The following is a 27,231-nucleotide window of genomic DNA, read 5'->3' as shown; positions in this document are numbered from 1 at the left end:
TATGGACTGGCTTTGCTTGGACCGTTACTACGAGGTACATTCAAGTTCTAAGGACTCCGATTTTTTTTCTCCGGACTGGAAAGAGATAGAAACATGCGCATTGTTTTAAAATGAGGCCGCGTTCATTGTCAATACGTACCAGAGATGGCAGCACCGTACGGCAGATGGAATTTTACCGCCAGCGGCGAGAATGAGAACTGTTTTAAATACTTAAAATGGCGACGTTTTCCTTACTTGAACAGCGTGCAATCATTCGTTTTCTGAATTTGCGTGGTGTGAAACCAATTGAAATTCATCGACAGTTGAAGGAAACATGTGGTGATGGAGTTATGGATGTGTCGAAAGTGCGTTCATGGGTGCGACAGTTTAATGAAGGCAGAACATCGTGTGACAACAAACCGAAACAACCTCGGGCTCGCACAAGCCGGTCTGACAACATGATCGAGAAAGTGGAGAGAATTGTTTTGGGGGATCGCAGAATGACTGTTGAACAGATCGCCTCCAGAGTTGGCATTTCTGTGGGTTCTGTGCACACAATCCTGCATGACGACCTGAAAATGCGAAAAGTGTCATCCAGGTGGGTGCCACGAATGCTGACGGACGACCACATGGCTGCCCGTGTGGCATGTTGCCAAGCAATGTTGAAGTGCAACGACAGCATGAATGGTACTTTCTTTTCGTCGGTTGTGACAATGGATGAGTCGTGGATGCCATTTTTCAATCCAGAAACAAAGCGCCAGTCAGCTCAATGGAAGCACACAGATTCACCGCCACCAAAAAAATTTCGGGTAACCGCCAGCTCTGACAAAATGATGGTGTCCATGTTCTGGGACAGCGAGGGCGTAATCCTTATCCATTGCGTTCCAAAGGGCACTACGGTACCAGGTGCATCCTACGAAAATGTTTTGAAGAACAAATTCCTTCCTGCACTGGAACAAAAACGTCCGGGAAGGGCTGCGCGTGTGCTGTTTCACCAAGACAACGCACCCGCACATCGAGCTAACGTTACGCAACAGTTTCTTCGTGATAACAACTTTGAAGTGATTCCTCATGCTCCCTACTCACCTGACCTGGCTCCTAGTGACTTTTGGCTTTTTCCAACAATGAAAGACACTCTCCGTGGCCGCACATTCACCAGCTGTGCTGCTATTGCCTCAGCGATTTTCCAGTGGTCAAAACAGACTCCTGAAGAAGCCTTCGCCGCTGCCATGGAATCATGGCGCCAGCGTTGTGAAAAATGTATACGTCTGCAGGGCGATTACGTCGAGAAGTAACGCCAGTTTCATCGATTTCGGGTGAGTAGTTAATTAGAAAAAAAATCGGAGGCCTTAGAACTTGAATGCACCTCGTACAACGGATTTCTCTGCAGCCTACGACGACGACGCAGCACTAGCATTGGCACTGGATATGTCTGTATCCAATGGTCTAGAGATTCGAATGTATAGGATTGGTACAATTAAACTTCCACTGCTTGAGACGACCACCGTGAAAAACGAGTGATCATAGGACAATGAAATTTTTTGGTACCATTTATAAGGACATGCGGGAAAGAAATAACGAATAAACCATTGAAAGAAACATTTTAATTTCTACGTGAGAGGGTAACATTTGTTAAGCTACGCGCTTCGTCACGGGTTTGTTTAACCCATTCCGGTCTGAATTTTTTCTGAAGGACGGAAAATTTTTCTTTATGTGGTAATGCTCTTAGGTGATTTTTTACTGACTTTAATGCAAGATTTATGCAAAAATATGTACCCATTTTCAAAACATACTTTGTACACTTGGCTTCATTTTATGGACTAAAACAGCTATTTACGAAAGGTTCTCTATTGTAATAAATAGTAAAATGATCTTTCAATAATTACCATGCAAAATAACAGTAATAATATTCCAATGTTCAGTGGAACACAGCGAACCAACCACATCCGTGTATTCCGTTGGTCACGAGCTGCTTCGCACTGCTACATTGACTTACTAATATTCTCATAGTGATGCCCAACGGTTGGCAGCACTTCCACATGATGAAAAGCTTGAACATACACAAATTTGTGCCTCCGGTTTCATCGGGAAAAGATACTTCTGTTACAGAGAAGACACAGTAAAAGGTAATGTACACAGTCATAGCCAGAAAGTCTGAAAGGGTTAATCGGCAAGAGACTCATATTTTATATCCAATCACATTTCTTAATTATATAAAAATAACCATGCACAGGTTCTGCACAGAGGTTCTTGTAATGGGGAAAACGAATTTGTATGTGATATGTCTTCCCCCAGGATTAAGTCGTGTTCTGCGGCAAAATCTTGTTTACAGCTTATACGTCTTGCATTCCGCCTACTTTTGCGAAACTAAGCGTGAAAACTGAGAATTTGTGTTTCGCAAAACAGGCGTAAACCACGCTCTACAAATTCTTCTGGAAACTCGTTTACTTTGAAGCATCACACACCAAATGAAATATAAGTTACAGTTTAAACGGATATTATCGCCCAAACTAAATTCCTATTTCCGCCCATTAAGGCGTTTCAGCCTTTCCCGAAAACGCTAGATTCGCAAGGTAACGACCGATTGCTTCCACAGTATTCGCTCAAATAAGCATTCCTTGTATAAACTTAGAAGACACGACGGAGGGAGTTAGGATGATGCAAAGAGCTCCTGGACGAGAAAGCGAACTTGTAGCCATGTTTTCGTGTCTTCAGTTTCACACTGTTTTACATGACGTCAATTCAGTGATTGTCGAAGTTAAAAAGCACGCGTCAAGTTTCCTGGAGAGGTGCAGCGAAAGCAGGTGATATAGTAGGACGGACTAACATCTTCGCATTTAGCACGCAAAGTGCCGAATGTCTGCAGATGACACGACAGGCGTCGAACAGATGCGTTACATCATCGCGAATAGGCACAGCACGCCAATGCGACGCTGATGACTGTGCGGCAATTAGCTATATCCCAGTTGCGTGAGGCCGAGGTGCGAAGTTACTACGCCGCTCGGCTCGGGGGACGCAGTCGCTGTGCTTTCACGAGACCGTTGCCGCAACCTGCATGCTCCGGGTTTGCCCAACAGCCACGTGAGTATAACGCCGAGCTCTGGAACCATTCGGTGTCACTCCCAACGAACCTGTGTTCAGTGTTATGGTTCCCATCCAAAAGCTACCTCCTTCAAGCATGGTGGTACAAAAATCACCCCACTTTTTCAACGTTATCTCAGGAATCACCATGGTGATATATATTCATGGTCAACATTTTACAGCGTTATTTTACTGTTTCATTATGTACAGAGCGCACACAGGAAGCGAAGGAATCACCTACAACCTCTGTCAGTCGGCTACGTTTTCGATCAGTTGTTAGCTGTGGTACGGTGAATATCTCTTCCCTAAAGAAAGCATTATGAGCACATTACACTCGATTTTCTCATCGTGTAATGCTTCTGCGCTGTATCGCTAAGGTATGTACCAGTCTTTACACAAGATGTCTACATCTACATCCATACTCCGCAAGCCACCTGACGGTTTGTGGCGTAGGGTACCCTGAGTAGCTCTATTGATTCTCCCTTCTATTCCAGTCTCGTATTGTTCGTGGAAAGAAAGATTGTCGGTATGCGATCTGTGTGGGCTCTAATCTCTCTGATTTTATCCTCATGGTCTCTTCGCGAGATATACGTAGGAGGGAGCAATATACTGCTTGACTCCTCGGTGAAGGTATGTTCTCGAAACTTCAACAAAAGCCCGTACCGAGCTACTGAGTGTGTCTCTTGCAGAGCCTTCCACTGGAGTTTATCTATCATCTCCGTAATGCTTTCGCGGTTACTAAATGATCCTGTAACGAAGCGCGCTGCTCTCCATTGGATCTTCTGTATCTCTTCTATCAACCCTATCTGGTACGGATCCCACACCGGTGAGCTTACCTGCTATATTGTAGCTAAATGATCTTTCAATGTATTCGCAGCACATTACACTTGTCTACATTGAGATTCAATTGCCATTCCCTGCACCATGCGTCAATTCGTTGCGGAACCTCCTGCATATCAGTACAATTTTCCCTTGTTACAACCTCTCCATATACTACAGCATCATCCGCAAAAAGCTCAGTGAACTTGCGATGTTATTCACAAGGTCATTTATATGTATTGTGAATAGCAACGGTCCTACGACACTCCCCTGCGGCACACCTGAAATCACTCTTACTTCGGAAGACTTCTTTCCATTGAGAATGACATGCTGCGTTCTGTTATCTAGGAACTCTTCAATCCAATCACACAATTTGTCTGATAGTCCATATGCTCTTACTTTGTTCATTAAACGACTGTGGGCAACTGTATCAAACGCCTTGCGGAAGTCAAGAATCACGGCATCTACCTGGGAACCCGTGTCTATGGCTGTCTGAGTCTCGTGGACGAATAGCGTGAGCTGGGTTTCACACGATCGTCTTTTTCGAAACCCATACTGATTCCTACAGAGTAGTTTCTAGTCTCCAGAAAAGTGATTATACTCACAAGAGGAATGGTCAGTATACGCGGATATGACAGAAACGACCATTCGAAGCAAAAAAGTGAAGTAAACATGGGCTCCAAAATGCATATCTTAAGCGCTATGAGCACTTCTTTACCTTCTCTTAAGGTATGTATTTTAGACAACATGTTTACTAGACATTTTTTTCTTGTTTTGGCCCGTACTACTTCCTCCAAAGTTATGGTAATCAAAGAGCTTACAGTAGAAGAGATCTGGTTCATAGCATCAAAGATAAACGTGGACTCATTGCTCCTAAGGCACGCATTTTAGAGCCCATGATTACTAGACTTTTTTCCTTCGAATCATCGTTTCTTTCAGATCGCTGAATACTGACCATTCCTCGTGGGATAGCCTGTACAGTAACCGCTATTTTCATTGTTCTGACGTGTTTCGTTTGAGGTGGTACGTTTTCCTTACTTCCATGCAATGAGAAGAGTTTTGCCTAATTTTGCTTTACATCCTAAAAACCATCCAGCGTGAATTATTCTAAGTTGCCTCTACGTTTTGTGTCCTTATACCTTCTTCGCTGATTCGTGATATTCTTTCCTCACGTGTAGGTCGCTTCTCTGAAGTATTTCTCGAATGAGAAAGGCACTGGAACTGAAAATGTTTGATCGAGATTTCAACTGGTTCAAATGGCTCTAAGCACTATGGGACTTAACATCTGAGGTCATCAGTCCCCTAGACTTAGAACTACTTAAACCTAACTGACCTAAAGACATCACACAGATCCATGCCCGAGGCAAGATTCGAACCTGCGACCGTAGCAGCAGCGCGATTCCAGACTGAAGCGCCGAGAACCGCTCGGATTTGAACTGGTTTTTAGTCTACAGACGATACTGAGTGGTACTTGTGTGGTATCATGCACGGCTATATAAAAACGGGACCGTCGACGACACGACAGTCAGTTATTTCTTGACTACGGCCGTGCATTACTCCGCTGAGTTGATACTCCTGAAAGCTGAGAAGTTTTATTAACTCATATCGTCACGAGACCGTGCATTCGTAAACTCTATAGCAAATTTTGTAGTGCAGTTACTGTTCCCTCCTAACGAGCTCTATTATATTCTTATTTGCGGGGTGTTAACGTTTGTTTACCACTCATAATTTGCAAATCTTTGAAGTACCAATTTCTGAACCTAGAGTTAATTTTTGCCACTCCCTTATCAGAAATAACTGCGGCAAATATAAAATCTCTGCTTCAAAGATTAAATGCAAGATCTTGAAACGAGTTTTAAGATTAGTGTCCAAAATATCGCCTCTGTGCCTAATATCACCTATGCCTGTTCTCTTCAGAAGAGGCATACGTGATATTAGGCACAGAGGACATGTTTAGGACACTAATCTTAAAACTCGTTTCAAGATCTTGCATTTAATCTGTGCAGACCATCCTTGATTTTTCGTGGTCAGCATCCAGGTTTGGGAGTTCAGTTGTAGAAGGCGCTAGTACAGAAGTTATCAGTGATGGACGAGATAGTGATCGGAGTTGGGCTTTTATAGCATCTTTCATAATCTTTTTGGCCTCAGATACAGCTGTGGAACGACCAGGTAATAGTAACCAAGATACCATCTTCACAGATATGCCGATGGCTCTATTATATTTTGTCAAATAGAAAATGGTTCAAATGGCTCTGAGCACTATGGGACTTAACTTCTGAGGTCATCAGTCCCCTAGAATTTAGAACTACTTAAACCTAACTAACCTAAGGACATCACACACCTCCATGCCCGAGGCAGGATTCGAACCTGCGACAGTAGCGGTCGCGCGGTTCCAGACTGTAGCGCCTAGAACCGCTCGGCCACCCCGGCCAGCTGTCAAATAGAAGTCACTGCATTTTACTATACGTTAAATATAGAACAGAAACGAAAGTAAGGTCTGGTGTACCCCAAGGAAGCGTGAAAGACACTCTCATGTTTTCAGTATAAGTTAACGATGTACACTATCAGAATGAAAGTACCCGGACGCTCTTATGCAATAAGAAATTGACCACTAAATGACAAGAGAGGCGGACCTGCCAGTGTAAAATGTGGTGGGGAGTATTGTGTTGTCAGTAGAGAGGCTGTAACGGCAGAATGGGTCGGTCAAGAAAGCTCAGTGACTTCTAACGTGGACGAGTCATTGGACGTCAGCTGAGAAACAAACGCGTCACGGACATTTCAACACTAAAGCTGCTCGTGTCGACTGTTGGTAATGTGATCGTGAAGCCCAAATGCCAAAGAGCTGCCTCAGCTCCAGGCAGACCTCGTGTATTGACGGACAGGACCGTCGAGCATCGCGGTGGGTGGCTCTGAAAAATCACATGAGATCAGTAGAAGGAATAACTCGTGAGTTCCAAAGTGCTACCAGCAGTCTAGTTAGCATGAGTGTAAGCAGTATGTCAAAATAAATTATTTAAATAAAAATAAATTTTTAATATACTATGTTCTTAAATCGACTAAAAAGTATAAAATAATTTCTCCTAGCCTCACGAAGGGTACTCATCCTATATGGATAGTCCTGAAAATTTGTGCTTGTGAATTTTTAATATCTATGACAATACTTGGAAGATACATAACGAAAAACGTGGGGCGCACACAATAGATAACAGAAGGTGAACCATCCATGCATCAGTTCAGTGTCACTTGCGCGCAAGTTTTTAGTTACAGATCCCCAAAGTATTGTCATAGCTATTAAAAATGCACAAGCCTACATTTGCAAGTGTTAGGAATATGCATGAGGCTCGAAGAAATTCTTTTATACCTTTTAGTCTAATTTAAAAACATATTATATCAAAAATTATTTTTATTTAAATTATTATTTCAGCTTTTTAGTCTTGTGTGTGTGAAATTTTTCAGTGGACTTTAAACATATTCATGAGATCATATTTTTTTGTTCAAATCAGCTATTACTTGGGCAGCTTCACCCATGTATGTATGTGTCATGTGCGTTACAGACATCTCCTCTTTCCCCTCTCTCTGTCCATCTTCTCTTCTCCCCCTCTCTGTTGAGTCTTGTCCATCCACTCCCATACCACGTGGAAAGGATTCTAATGCTACCTGCACAACATGCTGGTCCTACAGGGCAGCCAAGATGTCAGGTGTTACCAAACTTTTTCACCCCCACTCCTACTGAACACCCCGACAATAAAGCGAGTTAATATTGCGTTGTCATCCTGTTCTGAACTATGATTAAAATTTCATATCTCTAACTCATCTGGAAGTTAGTTTAAAATCAACTGCAAAATTTGTACTGAACAGACAGACTGACAGACTAGAAAGCAACCTAACAAAAACGTGTTTAAAAAAAGATAGCTTCAGTTTAATGTAAAAGAGAATAATGTAAATGAATAACACGTTACCATATTTCTCTCTGAGAAAGTGCACTGGAAATATTAACAGAATTGTTCCACATCATAGTGAGAGATCGCAATCCTGATCCATGTAATATGTAAATAACTAATCATCTAGACTCTAATAAGCGCCCCATATAGTACTGTGCTATTGTACCCCTATGGGGAATGAGTAGGGCTCAAATCCTCTTTCAGATATACTGATTTGGCTTCTTGCAGTGTCATAAGCCATTCCACACTAACTCTGGGATGGTTCCCTCTAGAAAGGCATCACCAGTTTTCTTCCCTGTCTTCATCCAATTGAGCAACTGTTTCGTCTCTATTGAACTCAATGAGAACAGGACGTTTAGCTCTTCAGGCTTCACATCCATGACCGCTATTCAATATTTAGGCTTACTGTGGTTTTCCTAGGGAAGAAAAAGCCTCAGTAACCGAGGTCACTAATGCACGCCGGTGTGGTGGCACTCGACTCGGGGGTAAGCCAGTTCCAATTCTGGTGGTGTATGAACTTCTCACTACCAGTATTTGCAGCCTTTGCGCCGGTGACCTGGATTAGATTCCAAACATCTCCGCAGTATCTCATGAAGTGAAGGCATTGTCAACTGCCCCAAGCAGCAACCGTGCTTTATTGGTAGTCCACACTTTTCGCAATTTTGGCTATAATAAACCGCAATGTCACAGTAGTAGGTGTCACAATTTCAACTAACTAAAACGTTCGTGCTGTTCGCACGTTTAGTTACATATTAGCTGAGTACCTGGCATTGCCTGGATGTGTATTTATTCCAGTCTTCTGTTAGCTTATCTTCTTTGTCCTCTCTCTGTCCATCTCTTTGTCCACCTCCTTCTCCCCCTCTTTGTCCATCTCTTTGTCCACCTCCTCCCCCCCTCTTTGTCCACCTCATCCTGCCATTCCCTTTTCCATCTCCTCATGCCCCTCTCTTTGTCAATTCCCTCCCCTCCTCTCTCTGCATGTCTCCTCCTCCTCCTCCTCACTCTGTGCATCTCCTCCTGCCCCTCCATCTGCTTATCTCCTCCCCTCTCATTTCCATGTACATCTCCTCCACTCCCCTCTGTCTATCCATCTCCTCCTCTTCCTGTCCATTTCCTCCTTCATCTCTGTCTGTTCATCTCGTCCTCCCCCTGCCTCTGTCCAACTCCTCCTCTTTCCTTTCTCTGTCCATCTCCTCATCCTCCTATCTGTACTTATCTCCTCCTCCCCCTCTCTGTCTGTCCATCTCCTCCTACTCCTCCTCTTCCTATCTATGCTTATCTCCCCCTCCCCCCTCTGTCTGTCCATCTTCTCGTCCTCTCTTCTCTCTCCATGTTATAAAGCTCACCTCAATAGGGGCTAGTGGTTCTTACCCCTATTTTACTTCTTTCCAGATTGTTACTAATATGTGTACCAATTTTTACTGACATTGTTCCAGGGGTTTAGGATGAGCTTTTTATCCTTGCTTTGCCCGAAAGTGTACATGCCAAAATATTTCACACGTATTCTACATATTTCAAGCGTATTGTACACATATTTCACCTGAAAGTCTAACGAATTTACCCTTGTAGTTTCATTTTCACGCAGCTCAGTGTTTTGGCGACGTATCTGGTGAACTATGTGATGTACAATGACACTATATTGCAGGCACATCCAGCGGTACATGTGTCTACTGTCTGCGAAATATATTGGGAATAGAATAATTGTACTCCTCAGCGAAATGGCAATAAAGGATGGGAAGGAACACCATGTGCACTCAGTGTATATGTCTGGGGGTCTCATTCAACAACCGGAGAGAGTATTAAAATTCTAGAAATTAGCTGCAGAAGCATTCGAAAGAAGATGCCAGAGTTTGAAGTGCTCGAAAAATGCAGTGAAGCTTACATAATAGAAGGTACAGAGAGCTGGTTAAAGCCTTCGACCATAGATACTAATAGACCGGGCAAACAGTACAGTAGATTAGATTAGATTAGATTAATACTAGTTCCATGGATCATGAATACGATATTTCGTAATGATGTGGAACGAGTCGAATTTTCCAATACATGACATAATTAGGTTAATTTAACAATATACATAAGTGAATATAACAATTTTATTTTTTGTGTTTTTTGTTTTTCTTTATTTTTTATTTTTATTTTTATTTTTTTAATATTTTTTTTTAATTTATATCTAAAAATTCCTCTATGGAGTAGAAGGAGTTGTCATTCAGAAATTCTTTTAATTTCTTCTTAAATACTTGTTGGTTATCTGTCAGACTTTTGATACTATTTGGTAAGTGACCAAAGACTTTAGTGCCAGTATAATTCACCCCTTTCTGTGCCAAAGTTAGATTTAATCTTGAATAGTGAAGATCGTCCTTTCTCCTGGTATTGTAGTTATGCACACTGCTATTACTTTTGAATTGGGTTTGGTTGTTAATAACAAATTTCATAAGAGAGTATATATACTGAGAAGCTACTGTGAATATCCCTAGATCCTTAAATAAATGTCTGCAGGATGATCTTGGGTGGACTCCAGCTATTATTCTGATTACACGCTTTTGTGCAATAAATACTTTATTCCTCAGTGATGAATTACCCCAAAATATGATGCCATATGAAAGCAACGAGTGAAAATAGGCGTAGTAAGCTAATTTACTAAGATGTTTATCACCAAAATTTGCAATGACCCTTATTGCATAAGTAGCTGAACTCAAATGTTTCAGCAGATCATCAATGTGTTTCTTCCAATTTAATCTCTCATCAATGGACACACCTAAAAATTTGGAATATTCTACCTTAGCTATATGCTTCTGATTAAGGTCTATATTTATTAATGGCGTCATACCATTCACTGTACGGAACTGTATGTACTGTGTCTTATCAAAATTCAGTGAGAGTCCGTTTACAAGGAACCACTTAGTAATTTTCTGAAAGACAGTATTGACAATTTCATCAGTTAATTCTTGTTTCTCAGGTGTGATTACTATACTTGTATCATCAGCAAAGAGAACTAACTTTGCCTCTTCATGAATATAGAATGGCAAGTCATTAATATATAATAAGACTACACACTTGGCGTGGTTGCAACACAGAATCACGTGACTGTTGGCAGAACATTGGCGGGAGTTCAAAGGGGCATCCTGCCTTCTGATTTCTTTTCCGATATTTTTCAACGCTTTCCCTACTAACTTCACTGCGTTAAATGTAGCTTGTTCAAATAACTTACGGGGATGCAGCTTGGTTACGTCGTCGATAATCGCCGATATTTCGACACGTGCACACCCTGTTATTGATTTTCAAGGCAAAACTGCACCAAATAAGCGCCGTGCAAGGGAATTTAAAACCACCATTTTCAGAGCAATGCCGTAAAGATAAAACACATATACACTGTACGTACTAGCACCATCACTCAACCATAGATGACTGACGTCAGAAGTTACTGATAGCGAAAATTAGTAACCAACGAGTGAGGTAACATTAACCCTTTCCCTCTGTTTTTTGACAAAGGGGAAACAAGATTCCACGCAGAATTTAAACAAAAAACTCCCTCTCCATTTATAAAGTTACTTGCTAACTTAATTTCAACTGCTTCCTTGGTAACACTAACCCACTAGTTGGAATTGTATGTCAGAGTCTCCGTGTTGTTATATTCCATAGGATGACCGGTCTCAAGACAATGTTCTGCAATACCAGATTGCTCGGATGTCGCACGTGTGTGTGACGCTTATGCTCAGTACACCGGACTTCAGGATGGGCTACCTCAGCTGATAAACTCTCAGTGTCTGAGATGACGTGGGAACTGTGAACCAAGGTACGAAGTACCCGTTCACTCTGAGCCTAATCAGCCTGTACATACAAGTCAGCATGGGGAGACTTCCTATAAACGGCATGTCCAAACGTACAATCAGCCTTCCTCCTGACCAACACATCAAGGAAGGAAAAGCAGCCATCCTCTCCAACCTCCATCGTGAAACAAATATCTGGGTGGATTGAATTTAGGTGTTCCAAAAAGTCGTTCAAATTCTCACTGCCATGAGGCAAACAACATAAGTACCGTCTAAATATCTGGAAAAAAACACGTTTCAAAGTCGCCGACTCCAAGGCACGTTCCTCAAGTCTTCCATACGGGCAATAACAGGTGACAACGAGCTTCCCATCGCAACTCTATCTGTCTGCTCGTAGCACTGGGCATTGAATAAAAAGTAACAGGAAGTCAACACATGTCGAAATAGGCTAGTTAATTCAACACCAACTCTAATTTCAGTTAACCATAACGAATCAGATGGAGGAACGCTAGTGAAGAGAGATAACACCAGAACTTACTAGACTATCAGAACCATTCAAAGGCATCCCCTCTAATCGACGTAAGAATCCGCCGACTTTGTAAGGTGGTGCTCACTCCGACCTATTAGCGGGCTCAACAGAGCCACAAGGTGTTTTGTCACACGATATGTCGGAGCACTAACATTACTCATAACTGGCCTCAGAGGACCTCCTTCCTTGTGGATCTTAGGAAGGCCATATAACCTAGGGGTCCGTTGCGATACCAAGCGAAGTGGCGCAGTGGTTAGCACACTCGACTCGCATTCGGGAGGGCGACGGTTCAAACTCGCGTCCGGCCATCTTGATTTAGGTTTTCCATGATTTCCCTAAATCGCTTCGGGCAAAGGCCGGGATGGTTCCTTTGAAAGGGCGCGGCCGACTTCCTTACCCATCCTTCCCTAATCTGATGGGACCGATGACCTTGCTGTTTGGTCCCCTCCCCCAAATCAACCAACCAGCCATCTGTTGTGACAAGGAGCTTTTCTGAGGCGGCTGTTAGTCTTTCTCTCAGCATTTTTTGTGGTGTTAGACAGTAAACACTATCTTTTGAACATAATCCTGCTTATCCAAAACTATTGTAGCGTTGTCACAAGTAAAATAACAATATCAGTATCAGCTCTAAGAAATGGTTCAAATGGCTCTGAGCACTATGGGACTTAACTTCTGAGGTCATCAGTCCCCTAGAACATAGAACTACTTAAACATAACTAACCTAAGGACATCACACACATCCATGCCCGAGGCAGGATTCGAACCTGCGACCGTAGCGGTCGCGCGGTTCCAGACTGTAGCGCCTGAAACCGCTCGGCCACCTCGGCCGGCTATCAGCTCTAAGTGAACGTAAAGCAGTCCTCTCAGTTGCTGTTATATTACTCTGTAGCTTGTTTAAACACGAGTAGTAGTGGTAGCGTGAATGACACAGGGATGAGCATGGCATATATTCACATGTTTTGAATTATATTTTCCGGCACAATTCAGTATTTACAATGAACTCAGCACTGAACAGATATTTTGTAAGAAGACAATAAAAATTAAGCACAAATGATTTTATGGCACTTAAATAATTTTATTTATTTATTTAAGTAAGCTTCTTACACATCTTGCTTGGAAAGTTTCAGTCTCTGTCTTTCCCAAAATCTGATCTTGAAGTGTTCAAATAAAATGGACTTTATAAGTGTAGAGCCATGGTTTTCTGTGACTTCAATGTTCACAGTATGTTCACCAACAAATCTAAATATATTGCTGTCAGTTTCTGCGGTAGCACATGACTAGAGCACTAACGTTACATATTTGTTTATCACCATAGCCTTTGCCTGCTGCAAGCGATAGGCTTGCACTGCTACTTTGCAGATTTTGAGAACATCCCTGGAAGGTGTCACTAAACCACCCATATTATTCCTTGTGAGGAACTTATTTTCAATTCCTATTGTGCCATTTAAACAATTTGTGCTCTTAGTACAACATATGGTTTTCTGCAAGTTCTCTTCAATGAATCCCACTACGTGTACAACAGTTTTTGTTACACTGATTTGATCAATGCAGGGAGACAAAAACAGCAATGGTCTTAGCCCACTGTTATTCACACCAGAACTGTGATTATTGTGCAGTTTAACTCCCTGTGATTCTAATTCTCTATTTTTCCACTCCCGAACACCTCACGAAAAAAATGGTTCAAATGGCTCTAAACACTATGGGACTTAACATCTGAGGTCATCAGTCCCCTAGACTTAGAACTACTTAAACCTAACTAACCTAAGAACATCACACACATCCATGCCCGAGGCAGGATTCGAACCTGCGACCGCAGCAGTACGAAAAAAAGCACCTATATCTTTCCGTGCGAACTCGAAGTTCCGTTATTTTATTATGATGATCGTTGTTCCCTACGGAAGTCAGCGTCAATAACATATTTTCGCATTCGCAGGAGAAAGTTGGTGATTGAAATTTCGTGAGAAGATCCAACCGCAGCGAAAAACGCCCTGTTTTTTAGGATTTCCACTCCAAATCCCTTACTTCCGAGACACTCTCTGCCCTATTTCTCGATAATATTAAACATCTGCACTTCTTTGAATGATGTACTCAGTTACTTCTATCTGGTAAGAAACCCACACCGCACAGCAGTGCTCCAAAAGAGAATCGATAAGAGTAGTGTAGGGAGTCTCTTTAGTAGATCTGTTGCATCTTTAAAGTGGTCTGTCAATAAATCGCCTTCCAACAATATTTTCTATGTATTCTTTCCTATTTAAGTTGTTCGAAAATGTAATTCCTAGGTATTTAGTTGCATTTACGGCCTTTAGATTAGACTGATTTGTCGTGTGAAATTTAACTCATGTGAATAACCACGCTTTTCATTATTTAGGATCAACTGCCAATTTTCGCACCATGCAGATATCTTTTCTAAATCGTTTTGCAATTTGGATCGGTCTTCTGATGACTCCACTAGACAATAAACGGCAGCATGATCTGCAAACAACCTAAGATGGCAGTTCAGACAGTCTCCTAAATCGTTTATATACACTCCTGGAAATTGAAATAAGAACACCGTGAATTCATTGTCCCAGGAAGGGGAAACTTTATTGACACATTCCTGGGGTCAGATACATCACATGATCACACTGACAGAACCACAGGCACATAGACACAGGCAACAGAGCATGCACAATGTCGGCACTAGTACAGTGTATATCCACCTTTCGCAGCAATGCAGGCTGCTATTCTCCCATGGAGACGATCGTAGAGATGCTGGATGTAGTCCTGTGGAACGGCTTGCCATGCCATTTCCACCTGGCGCCTCAGTTGGACCAGCGTTCGTGCTGGACGTGCAGACCGCGTGAGACGACGCTTCATCCAGTCCCAAACATGCTCAATGGGGGACAGATCCGGAGATCTTGCTGGCCAGGGTAGTTGACTTACACCTTCTAGAGCACGTTGGGTGGCACGGGATACATGCGGACGTGCATTGTCCTGTTGGAACAGCAAGTTCCCTTGCCGGTCTAGGAATGGTAGAACGATGGGTTCGATGACGGTTTGGATGTACCGTGCACTATTCAGTGTCCCCTCGACGATCACCAGTGGTGTACGGCCAGTGTAGGAGATCGCTCCTCACACCATGATGCCGGGTGTTGGCCCTGTGTGCCTCGGTCGTATGCAGTCCTGATTGTGGCGCTCACCTGCACGGCGCCAAACACGCATACGACCATCATTGGCACCAAGGCAGAAGCGACTCTCATCGCTGAAGACGACACGTCTCCATTCGTCCCTCCATTGACGCCTGTCGCGACACCACTGGAGGCGGGCTGCACGATGTTGGGGCGTGAGCGGAAGACGGCCTAACGGTGTGCGGGACCGTAGCCCAGCTTCATAGAGACGGTTGCGAATGGTCCTCGCCGATACCCCAGGAGCAACAGTGTCCCTAATTTGCTGGGACGTGGCGGTGCGGTCCCCTACGGCACTGCGTAGGATCCTACGGTCTTGGCGTGCATCCGTGCGTCGCTGCGGTCCGGTCTCAGGTCGACGGGCACGTGCACCTTCCGCCGACCACTGGCGACAACATCGATGTACTGTGGAGACCTCACGCCCCACGTGTTGAGCAATTCGGCGGTACGTCCACCCGGCCTCCCGCATGCCCGCTATACGCCCTCGCTCAAAGTCCGTCAACTGCACATACGGTTCACGTCCACGCTGTCGCGGCATGCTACCAGTGTTAAAGACTGCGATGGAGCTCCGTATGCCACGGCAAACTGGCTGACACTGACGGCGGCGGTGCACAAATGCTGCGCAGCTAGCGCCATTCGACGGCCAACACCGCGGTTCCTGGTGTGTCCGCTGTGCCGTGCGTGTGATCATTGCTTGTACAGCCCTCTCGCAGTGTCCGGAGCAAGTATGGTGGGTCTGACACACCGGTGTCAATGTTTTCTTTTTTCCATTTCCAGGAGTGTAGATAAGGAACAGCAGAGCGCCTGAAACACTACATTGGAGAACGCCAGAAATCACTTCTGTGTTACTCGATGACTTTTCCTAAATTACTACCAATTGTGACTTCTCTGACAGGATCTCACCAATCCGAAGCAACTGGAAAAACAACTTTCATCTACCTCACCGCAAGCCGCCTCCACAAACTCAAGCAGGTGAGGTCACGGTTGCTATAGCAACCACACAGCTATACTAGTCTTGTCTCCATCCAGGAAGTTGAGATGCGAGAAAGGGAAGGCTACCTCACTTTGCCTGGTCAGAATTGCACGTTTGCTGCTACATGAGAGTTCCGCACACTACAGAACTGGGAAATACGTTTGCAATAAGAACCAGCATACATAATTAAATAAACTTTTTTAACATGTGGCAAGATGAAAATACTGGTGAAGTGCCACTTCACCTACTAGCCCAGAATAGCCGCCGCTGGTAGAAAGATTAGTATGTTCAGTAATCAGAATAAGGAAGCAATAGAACCATATCTCAACGACTAAATTGAAATGTTTAGCTCAGGACACACCACGTAGAACTATGGCTCAAATTCAAAAGAACGGTTGCCCATGCACTATATAGCTGTGTAGCTAGTTGAACAGTTCATGATGGGAGGGACTGTCTACAGTATACAGTCACTGTGAAGAAACTCCTAAAGAAAGAGAAACAACTGTATAATAGGTGTAAAACAAAGCGGAGGGCTGCAGATAGAGATGTGCTAAATGAAACGCGTTTGGCTGTCATTAAGACAATGCGTGATGCTTTCAGTGAGTGGTATAGCAGAATATTATCGGACGATCTTTCACAAAGCACGAAGAAATTCTGATCTTGGCACCAATGTACTGTCCAGACACTCGTGGACGACACAGGAACAGAAATCGATAGTACCAAAACAAGAGCAGAAATGCTTAATTCTTTTTTCAGATGTTTCTTTGCGAAGGAAAACCCGGGTATAATGTCCCTGTTTGATTCTCGTACCACTGGCGTTGAGAAACAGCTGAAATCGTTAAAATTGAAAAGAGTTAAAGGGCCTGATGGAATACCTGTTAAATTCTATAACGAAACTACTGCCGAGTTATTCTTTCTTTTAACCATAACACGCCGAATATATATCGCGAACAAGAAACTGTGTCCAGGGTCGGAAGAAAGCGTAAGTAACACCCATCGACAAGAAAGGCAGCAGAATTGATGCACCAAACTACCGTCCAGTAGCCTTGAGATCCGTTTGCTGAAGAATCTTAGAACATATTCATAGCTCAAGTATAATGAGGTATCTCGAAAAGAATGACCTCCTCCAAGGCAACCAACATGGACTCCGAAAATATCTATCATTTGCAGCCGAACTTGGGCTTTTCTCACATGACACGAATCAGCATGGTTTTAGAAAGCGTCTCTAGTGCGAAACTCAGCTCGCCCTTTTCTTACATGTTATACTGCGAACTATGGATGAAGGGTAACAGGTGGATTACCTATTTCTAGATTTCCGAAAAGCATTTGACAGGGTGTCCCATTGCAGGCTGTTAACGACGGTACGAGCTTATAGACAGGTTCACAGATATGTGAGTGGCTAGAAGACTTCTTAAGTTATAGAACCCATTATGTTGTCCTAGACAGCGAGTGTTCATCAGAGATAAGGGTATCGTCAGCAGTGCCACAGGGGAGTGTGACAGGACCGCTGTTGTCCTCTGTATACATAGTCCGCAGCTCGTGGTCGTGCGGTAGCGTTCTCGCTTCCCACGCCCGGGTTCCCGGGTTCGATTCCCGGCGGGGTCAGGGATTTTCTCTGCCTCGTGATAACTGGGTGTTGTGTGATGTCCTTAGGTTAGTTAGGATTAAGTAGTTCTACGTTCTAGGGGACTGATGACCATAGATGTTAAGTCCCATAGTGCTCAGAGCCATTTGAACCATTTTTTTCTATATACATAAATGATTTGGCGGGCAGGGTGGACAGCAATCTGCAGTAGTTTGCCGATAATGCTGTGGTGTACGGTAGGGTATCGAATTTGAGTGACAATAGAAGGGTACAAGATGACTTAGACTAAATTTCTAGTTTGTGTGATGAATGGCAGCCCGCTCTAAATGCAGAAAAATGGAAGTTAACCAGGATGAGTAGGAAAAACGAACCGAAATATTCGAATAGAGCTGTAGTAGTGTCCTGCATGACACTGTTACGTTTTTTAAATAGCTGGGCATAACGCTGCAAAGCGACATGAAATGAAATAAACATGTGAGGACTGTGGTAGGGGAGGCGAATGGTCGACTTCGTTTATTGGGAGGATTTTAGGGAACTTTGGTTCATCTATAAAGTAGACCGCACGTAGGACGCTAATGCGACCTAGTCTTGATTACTGCTCGAGTGTTTGGGATCCACACCAGGTCGAATTGAAGCAATTAATAGGCGGCTGCTAGATTTGTGACCGGTTGGTCCGAACAACACACAAGTGTTATGGAGATGCTTCGGAAAACGAATGGGAATCCCTGGACGGAAGGAGACGTTCTTTTTGAGGAACAATACTGAGAAAATTTAGAGAGCTGGCATTTGAAGCTGACCACAGAACGATTCTACTGCCACCAACATACGCTGCGCGCAAGAACCACAAAGATAAGATACGAGAAATTAGAGCTCATACGGAGATATTTAGACAGTCATTTTTCCCTCGCTCTGTTTGCAAGTGGAACATTAAATGAATTGTATAGTGGTGGTACAGGGTACACTCCACCAAGTGCCGTGCATTTGCTAGCGGAATATCTATGTAAATGTTGATGTAGACGTAGAAAGCCTTATATCAAGACAGCCAGATAGACATAGTGTTTCTTGACTCCCGAAAAGCATTTCACTAGTACCATACATTTTATTACTATCCAAAGAACGATCACGTACGGTGTCAAGTGGAATTTGTGACTGGATTTAGGAGATCTTTATGGAGAAGAGACATCATGTTATCTTGGATGGAGAGCCATCAGCAGATGCAGAAGTAAAAGCTGCACAAATATTCAGTCAGTTCTTGTAAAGTGGTGTAATGACTGCCAAGTGGCTTTAAATGTTCAGAAATGTAAAATAATGCTTTTCAGAAAACGAAAAAACGCAGTATCCTATGAGTAAAACCTTAATTAGTCGTAGCTGGAATCGGTCAACTCATACAAAAAACCTAGATGTAGCAGTTTGCAGCGGTATGAAATGGATCAATCACATAGCCTCAGTCATAGGTAAGGCAAGTGGCAAACTGCATGCAGTTCATTGGTGGAATACTAGGGAAATGCTATCAGTCAACAAAGGAGATTACATACAAAATACTCTCGTGACCGGTCCTAGAATATTCCTCCAGTGTGTGGGACTCGCTCTAAATAGGCCTAACGGTGAAGCTTGAAAGTATACAAAGAAGTACAACACAAATGGTCATAAGTTTGTTTGAGCCATGGCAGCGTGCCATGAAGATGCTAAATGGAAATGTGTGACTACGGCCTCCCGTCGGGTAGACCGTTCGCCGGTTGCTAGTCTTTCGATTTGACGCCACTTCGGCGACTAGCAGTCGATGGGGATGAAATGGTGATGATTAGGACAACCCAACACCCAGTCCCTGAGCGGAGAAAATCTCCGACCCAGCCGGGAATTGAACCCGGACGCTTAGGATTGACATTCTGTGACGCTGACCACTTTTTTTTCTTTTTTTTTAGGTAAGGAGAAAACAAATAAAAACCTCTTGTGTATGAAAATAAAAGACGACGTTCTTCATAAAATAACACAATATCCTATGAAAAAGTAAAACATAAAAGGTAGTTATATTGCCGCAACGGCCTTCTTTTTTTATTTTTTTATTTTTATTTTTATTGTTATTGTTAACATAAATGAGTAATCTCACCATCAGCAGCAACCCAAAGTTGTTTTATGTTTATTTTTTTTTGGGGGGGGGGGGAGGGGGGGAGCACAGGATAAAGAAAAGAAAAGTAGGCTGCGGATAGAGAGCTATGCGTGAAAAGCGTAAACATGTGTAAGGAAAAAAAAGAACTTAGAGGATGAGGAGAAAAGAGAAGTGAAATAAAATAGGAATACTTTCCGCGCCATGCTCCATTTTGGCGCGCTATCAGAACAAAATGCATTCTATCATTGACCATTAAAGGGGAACGTGGGATCGTCCAGTCTTGGCTGGCGCGGTTCGTTTAGATTCCAGCTTTGAGGCGGGTTGGTGAAAATACTCTGTAAATAGTTCGCGAAAGTGGCCCGATAGTGTCGATGTCGGCGAAGGGTGTGGTGATGTACTTGGAGGCGTGTCCAAAAGTCCGCCGGATCGACGGTGTCGTCCCGGAAGAGGTAGTTGACAGCCATGCCACTGATCCATGTGATGGCGTGCCACTTAGCCGATGGAAAGTAGGTCGTGTCGGGATATATCATCATGGTAGGAGATACGTGATGTGGTGGTACTCGGAGGTAGAAAGCCACAATCTTTTGTACGAGGGTGCAGACGGCTGCTGCCGGCCCACACTCAAAACGATGTAAATCTGTATCTTCGACATTGCACTTGAGGCACAGGGGTGAGTCCACCAACGCGATGCGATGCAGTTTCTGTCTTGTAGTATACTTGCCGTTGACGAGAAGGTACCACATAGAGGTGGTGTCAGTGGTGTGATATGGTTGGTGGATCGTTTTCCAAACTGTAGGCCATGAAACCTGGGGGTGACGTGTTTCGACGGGGTTGCAGGATGGAGGCTTTCGGAGAAGGCAATAGATGTCGCTGGTGGTCGTCTTCCTGGTCCTGGGGAACTCGATGCATATGTAGCTGTACTCCAAAGAGAAACGGCCGATATGTGACATCGGAGGTGGGATGTGTGCCAGAGACGTCGGTGGGCGTCTCGAAACAGGTGCGAGCTCAGTGGTCAACATTCCAGTAAAACTAGCATTTTGGCTTTTCCATAACCGGAGCATAGTATTGGTGTAAAGTGCCGTAGTCCTGGCTCTCACATTAACCAGATCGAGGCCACCGTCCCGCTTCGGTAAGGTGAGAGCTTCATACTGGACTTTGAAGATGTGTCCAGAACAAATAAAATACCCGAAAGCCGCCTGTAATCTGGCCGCCATTGTCGCAGTGATGGGCAGAATCTGCGCTATATGGGGTATCCGGGCTGCCAGATGGGTATTGACGAAGGTGACTCTCTGGCACATATTCAGCGGGCGTAGTACGTGATTTTGTATGTTGGCTCGGATGCGTTGCAGTAGCGCCCGAAAATTGATCGCCGAGGTGCGGCGAATGTCTCGCGTGTACACCAACCCGAGACAACGAAGGGTGTCCACCAGTTGAAATGGGACTACGCTGTCTGCAGGAAGGCCGCGGCCGATCTTCATGGCGCATGACTTTGCCACGTTCATAGCGCTCCCTGCCTCTGCACTGTAACGGGCAATCCACTGCATCACGGCTTGTACGTCGGCCGCTGAACGTACGACGAGGGCCAAGTCGTCCGCGTAAGCTCGGCAGCGGAAAATATGATCCTGGAGTCAAACGTCGCCGTAGTCCGCAATTGAGTGGTTCCATCGCAGTGACATAAAGCACCGTCGACAAAGGGCAACCCTGCCGTACTGAGCGTTCAATCCGTATAGGTTCTGTAATTCTGCCGTTGACGAGAAGTCTGGCCGTTGCTCCTCCAATCAGCTACCGGGGGCGGACATGAAGATGCTTAAAGAGACAAGGGACATTCCGTATTGATTTTCACTTTATTTTTCCCCATCATTCATTGCGCGCCATTTGACTCATCGCTACAGCTGCAAGTGTGTAGCACTTTGATCCACTCGATGGTGGCAGGTCAGTCACTAGAAGTGTAATCCCTGCACAAGGCAGACCATTTTCCCAACTGCTGTCATTACGTGAGCAGACAACATGTAGTGTGATTATCAATGACAGCGCTGGACGACGTGGTTTCTGTGGAAGGAAGATGTAAACACTAGATATTCACACGCAATTGGTGGCAGTGTGTGGAGAGAGTGCACCGTTACGAAAAAGTGCTCTTGCAATATGACATCGCTCGTCCCATACGAAACGGAAAACCACGGCTGCCATCGCCGAAATGGGGTCCCTTGTACTACTACATCCACCGTATTCTTCTGACTTGGATCCTTTAGCTTCTGCAGGCCCTCCTCGAACCCCTTTTCTGGAGTCCATCGCACCCACCACAATGCCGTTTCTCATAGCTCCTGGAAGTCTGCGAAATGATATCGGCACAAGGTTTTCTTCATAGCTCCGAACAGGTGGTAATCAGAAGGGGCCAAACCAAGAGAATATGGTGGGTGTGGCAGTACCTGGAATCCCATTTCAGCGATGGCAACCACGGTTTTCCGACTCGTATGAGAACGAGCATTGTCGTGTTGCAAGAGCACTTTTTACGACGATGCACACTCTCCACATACGGCACCAATCGCCTGTGGTAGTGGTACGCTCTCTTTCCACAGAAACCACGTCTTCTAGCGCTGTCCTTGATGACCACACACTGTGTTGTCTGCTCACGCAATGACAGCAGTTGGGATTACATTTCTACTGATCGTCCTACCACCTATGGTTAGACCAAAGTACTACAGACATACAATTGTAATGACGGTACCATGAATGATAGGAATAAATAAGGTGTAAATCAATATGGGACGCTCCTCGTAGATGCAAACTATCCCGTGAAAGCCTAATTATAAAGTTTCTAGAACTAATAGTAAGTGAGGGATCTAGGAATACACTACAGATCCTTACGTTTTGCTCCCATAGAGATTGCAAAGACAAGATTACACTCATATCAGCACGCACACAGGCGCTTATACAATCATTCTTCCCGCCCTCCACACGTGGATGGTAAGGGAAAGCCGGCCGCGGTGGTCTCGCGGTTCTAGGCGCTCAGTCCGGAACCGCGCGACTGCTACTGTCGCAGGTTCGAATCCTGCCTCGGGCATGGATGTGTGTGATGTCCTTAGGTTAGGTAGGTTTAAGTAGTTCTACGTTCTAGGGGACTGATGACCACAGATGTTAAGTCCCATAGTGCTCAGAGCCATTTGAACCATTTTTTTGGTAAGGGAAAAGCTGCGATGACTAGTACAATGAGACACATTCTCTGCCTTGCACTTCACAGTGGTTTCTAGAGTATAGATGTAGCTGCAGATATATGTGTGCCCCTGTTGATGGTGATGCGACGGTCGAATGGGGACGTTAAGCTCGGAAGGGGCTCCCTTGGTGCCATTCGGGAGGAGTATGTTATGTGCCAGCGCCGGTTGTCACTCTCTCCAGTCTGTCATCAACATGCAACACAAACCCAACGCTACACTACACACGCCTCCATCACACTCACCTACTCCCAACAAATCAACATATGAAACAGCTCTCACATGTTCGCAAGGAAAGGAACCACCGTGCGCCAACGAAAAACACATTTTCCGACTCAGCGGCTAAACCCATCCCGTTGGCTATCTCAGATAATAATGATATGCGACATTTAATTTAATTTTCCTAGAAAAACGTGACTGCCGTGTTAGTTTCTCAACAGGCGACGGCTGCTTACTTCCGCCAAACTCCTCCAACTATCTCGTCTGGAATCGATTAGATACACTGCTCGTTCTGTAGAACTAGAGTGAGGAGAGCTTCGATGAAGTGGAACAAGTCTCAAAAACAAAAATCATAATACATACAGATATCTACAAAGAACTGGTATACTAATGTTTGTCCGCAGCTCGTGGTCGTGCGGTAGTGTTCTCGCTTCCCACGCCCGGGTTCCCGGGTTCGATTCCCGTCGGGGTCAGGGATTTTCTCTGCCTCGTGATGACTGGGTGTTGTGTGATGTCCTTAGGTTAGTTAAGTTTAAGTAGTTCGAAGTTCTAGGGGACTGATGACCATAGATGTTAAGTCCCATAGTGCTCAGAGCCATTTGAACCATACTAATGTTCTTTCAGCAGATCCTAAAACAGATAGTTCTCAAGGATGTGAAAAAAGTAAAAGAATGTATATTTCAATTTGTGCATTAATTAAAAAGCCCACAACAAACATTTAAATGAATATACATTCCAGTATATAAGATACTTTCAAGATTATTGTAGTCAAGAGACGTCAAAACAATGAAAATTTGTAAGGCTTAGTTACATAGATTCCACTACTATACTGAAGCAGTGCAATAGCCAGGTATTAAATATAACTCATGTTGTGTCATATAGTTAATAAGGAGTGCATCAGTTGGATCTACTATGAAACTGATCAGTTGAGTAGAAAATCGTTGAAACTGTACTTTCCTAGTAGCTAATTTTTTTCTGGTTTCTGTGAGAAGTGTGTGTTCCTGAATAACTGACAGCTCTTGCTCAAACTCAGTGACTTTAAGCCTTTATGAAGATTGTTCTCATTCCTGAAACTGACACTGTGAACTGACCTATTAACATGAAAGAGGGGTATTGCACAAAAAACAAATTTCATTAAGAAATAAATATACTGAGAGGCAGCAATTAGTATGCCCAGTTCTTTGAACAGGTTTCTGTATATAGTTCTCGAATTTACACAACAATTAATTCGTATTAGTCGCTTCTAAATCTGTAAAACTTTAGCTTAGGTTGATGAGTTTTTACGGAATATATACTCTGTTTGCAATGATTTCGACTTCGACGAAACATTAAACCTTAATTTCCTCTTTTCACAGGTACAGCTCATGGGCAGCTTCTGTTACCAGTGCAACTACATCAACGTCTAATCTTCAAAGATTATACTAAAGTAAGTAACAGCAGGTAATTCATACTCTTCTACCACCTAAAAGACATTTTTCTCGATCCAACCCGTTATCGAGCGTGGGGGAAACGTCTCCCCATATATAATCGTGTTTTCTTTGTTGTAATTTAATTCCATCAGTGTTATGCATCGAATCTGGTAAAAACTGCGTACTGTCTTTTAAAAACTAAAATTGGCAGTAGCCTTCCCAATAGGAATGAACCACTTCAATCCACTGCACTAACCTTTAGGAACTGCATCAGGAAAGGGTAAATTTTGAGTAGTAGGCTGAAGTGATGTTGGAGGGCTGGCATGAGGGGACGTGTAGTGTGGGAGTGTGGGTGGTAAGAGTCATTGAATTTTCTATAGGGGTCAATAGGTTGCAGGCCAGCTCATAATTTACAGAGAAGAATGGAAGTAACAGGGTGGGAAAGGAAGAGGATACAGTAACGTGACAAAGGACAGGGAGGAATATGCTACATCTGATAGCAAGGACAAATGTCAGTATGAATTTCGCTGTTGTTTGGAAAATGGGGGCTGCAGAAGTTGAGTTGCGAGAGGGTGTGGAAGTCGAATAGGTATAGTATGGGCAAAAGGTGACGGTATCGGCTCAGCAGCATGCCAGTGTTGCTAACTATTTGGGGTGGGGTGGAGTCGGATGGAGTGTGCTGCAAGGGCAGGGGAAAAATGATAGTTTTGTTTCACTAAAGTTTGTGGGCTTTATAAGAGACACAGAGATGTTTGGTGTGAATGAGTGGGGAAGGAAGATAATGATTTTCTAATGGATAAAAGTCATGGGACACCTCTTAGTATGGTATCGGAGCTTCCTTCGCCTCGTGTAGTGCAACAAGTCGACGTGGTTTGGGCTCAACAAGGTTTTGGAAGTCCTCTATAGAAATATTGAGCTCTGTGGCTTCTATAGACGTCCATAACTGCCAATTTGTTCCCATTGCAGGGTGTTGTGTTCAAGCTGACCTCTCCATTATGCCCCATTAATGTTCGATGGGATTCATGTCAGGAGATCTGGTGGCCAAATCATACGCTGAAATTGTCCAGAATGTTCTTCAAACAAATCGCAAACAACTGTGGCCTGGTGACATGACATTGTTGTTCAGGGACATGAAGTCCATGAATGGCTGCAAATGGTCACTGATTGGTTCAAATGGACCAGAGGACACAGTCCATTCCATGTAAACACTGCCCACATAATTATATACACACTACCAGATTGCACAGTGCCTTGTTGACAAATGAACTCTACCGTCAGCTCTTACCATCTGAAATCGGGGCTCATCTGGACAGGCCATGGTTTCCAGTCATCTAGCGTCCTACCGATATGGTCATGAGCCCAGGAGAGGCACTATAGGCGACATCGTGCTATTAGCAAAGACACAAGCATCGGTCATCTGCTGGCATAGCCCATTAACACCAAATTTTGCCACACTGTTCTAACGGATACATTGGCCTTACAAACTACATTCATTTCTGCAGCTGTTTCACCCAGTGTTGCTTGTCTGTTAGCACTGACAACTCTATGCATATGCCACTGCTCTTGGTCGTTAAGTGAAAGCCTTCGGCCACTGTGTTGTCCATGGTGAGAAGCAGCTCCCGAAAATTGGTATTCTTGGCACTCTCTTGACACTGTGCAACTCGGAATACTGAATTCCCTAAGAATTTTCCAAATGGAATGCCCCATTCTGTTAATTCCCGCCGTGCAGCCAAGTGGGAAACCTTTCCACATGAATCATTTGAGTACAAATATCAACACTGGCACTGCCACAATTCGGGCGAATGTTTTGGCCACCCATATGACATGACATGAAGCCCATCGAACATTTATAGGACACAATCGAGAGGTGATTTCGTGCACATAATCCTGGACCACCAACAATTTCTTAGTTATGGACGGCTATAGAGGCAGCGTGGCTCAATATTTCTGCAAGGGTATGCCAACGATTTGTTGAGTTGATGCCACATCGAGATGCTACACTATGCCAGGTGAAAGGAGAACCAGCACGGTATTGGGAGGTATCCCATGATGTTTGTACCTCAATGTAAGCAACACATTCTCTACTTGTTACTTATAATAATTAATATTTGTAGCCATTTTCGGGAAACGAACACCTGTTTAAATAATTTTCTGAATAGGCTGGGTTTCTCCCCATTTGATAACTTTTGTATCTTGACGAACAAGACAATGGGATAATCTTTCACCACAGTCATAGTGTGTGTGCCCTTTTAGGTATATTACAGAGAAAAATATAATCAGGCACTGACAGATCGAGGACTACTGATATACGAAAAGGATATACACCACAGCAGCGCGACTTTCCAATGTAAAAGGCAGTCTGATGTTTTAGGAAGTACACACAACTCACTCATCCTGATTTTTGATGTTCGTCTGGTTACCTGTAGAGAATGCCATCGACTTATTGTTG

General features: G+C 43.9%; 1 protein-coding gene across 2 annotated transcripts in view; it reads left to right on the top strand.

The window, feature by feature from the left end:
* The window catches only part of LOC126470249 (beta-1,3-galactosyltransferase 5-like), a 180,293-nt gene that overhangs the window by 93,563 nt on the left and 59,499 nt on the right, over positions 1 to 27,231 (top strand). The window contains exons 1-2 of one of the 2 annotated variants that reach the window (XM_050097960.1): positions 2,950 to 3,060; positions 24,729 to 24,799. Coding sequence is in view for 1 of the 2 variants with exons in the window: in XM_050097961.1 (XP_049953918.1) it covers positions 24,729 to 24,799 (71 nt within the window). In the remaining variant the exon portion in view is untranslated. Of the gene's footprint in view, positions 1 to 2,949; positions 3,061 to 24,728; positions 24,800 to 27,231 lie in introns of those variants that run through there. The other variant, XM_050097961.1, reaches the window with a different exon arrangement.

The sequence above is a fragment of the Schistocerca serialis genome, chromosome 3 (assembly GCF_023864345.2).
Source record: "Schistocerca serialis cubense isolate TAMUIC-IGC-003099 chromosome 3, iqSchSeri2.2, whole genome shotgun sequence".
Taxonomy (NCBI): Eukaryota; Metazoa; Arthropoda; class Insecta; order Orthoptera; family Acrididae; genus Schistocerca; species Schistocerca serialis.
Note: the sequence above shows the minus strand (reverse complement) of the source record. Positions and strands in the feature narration are given on the sequence as shown.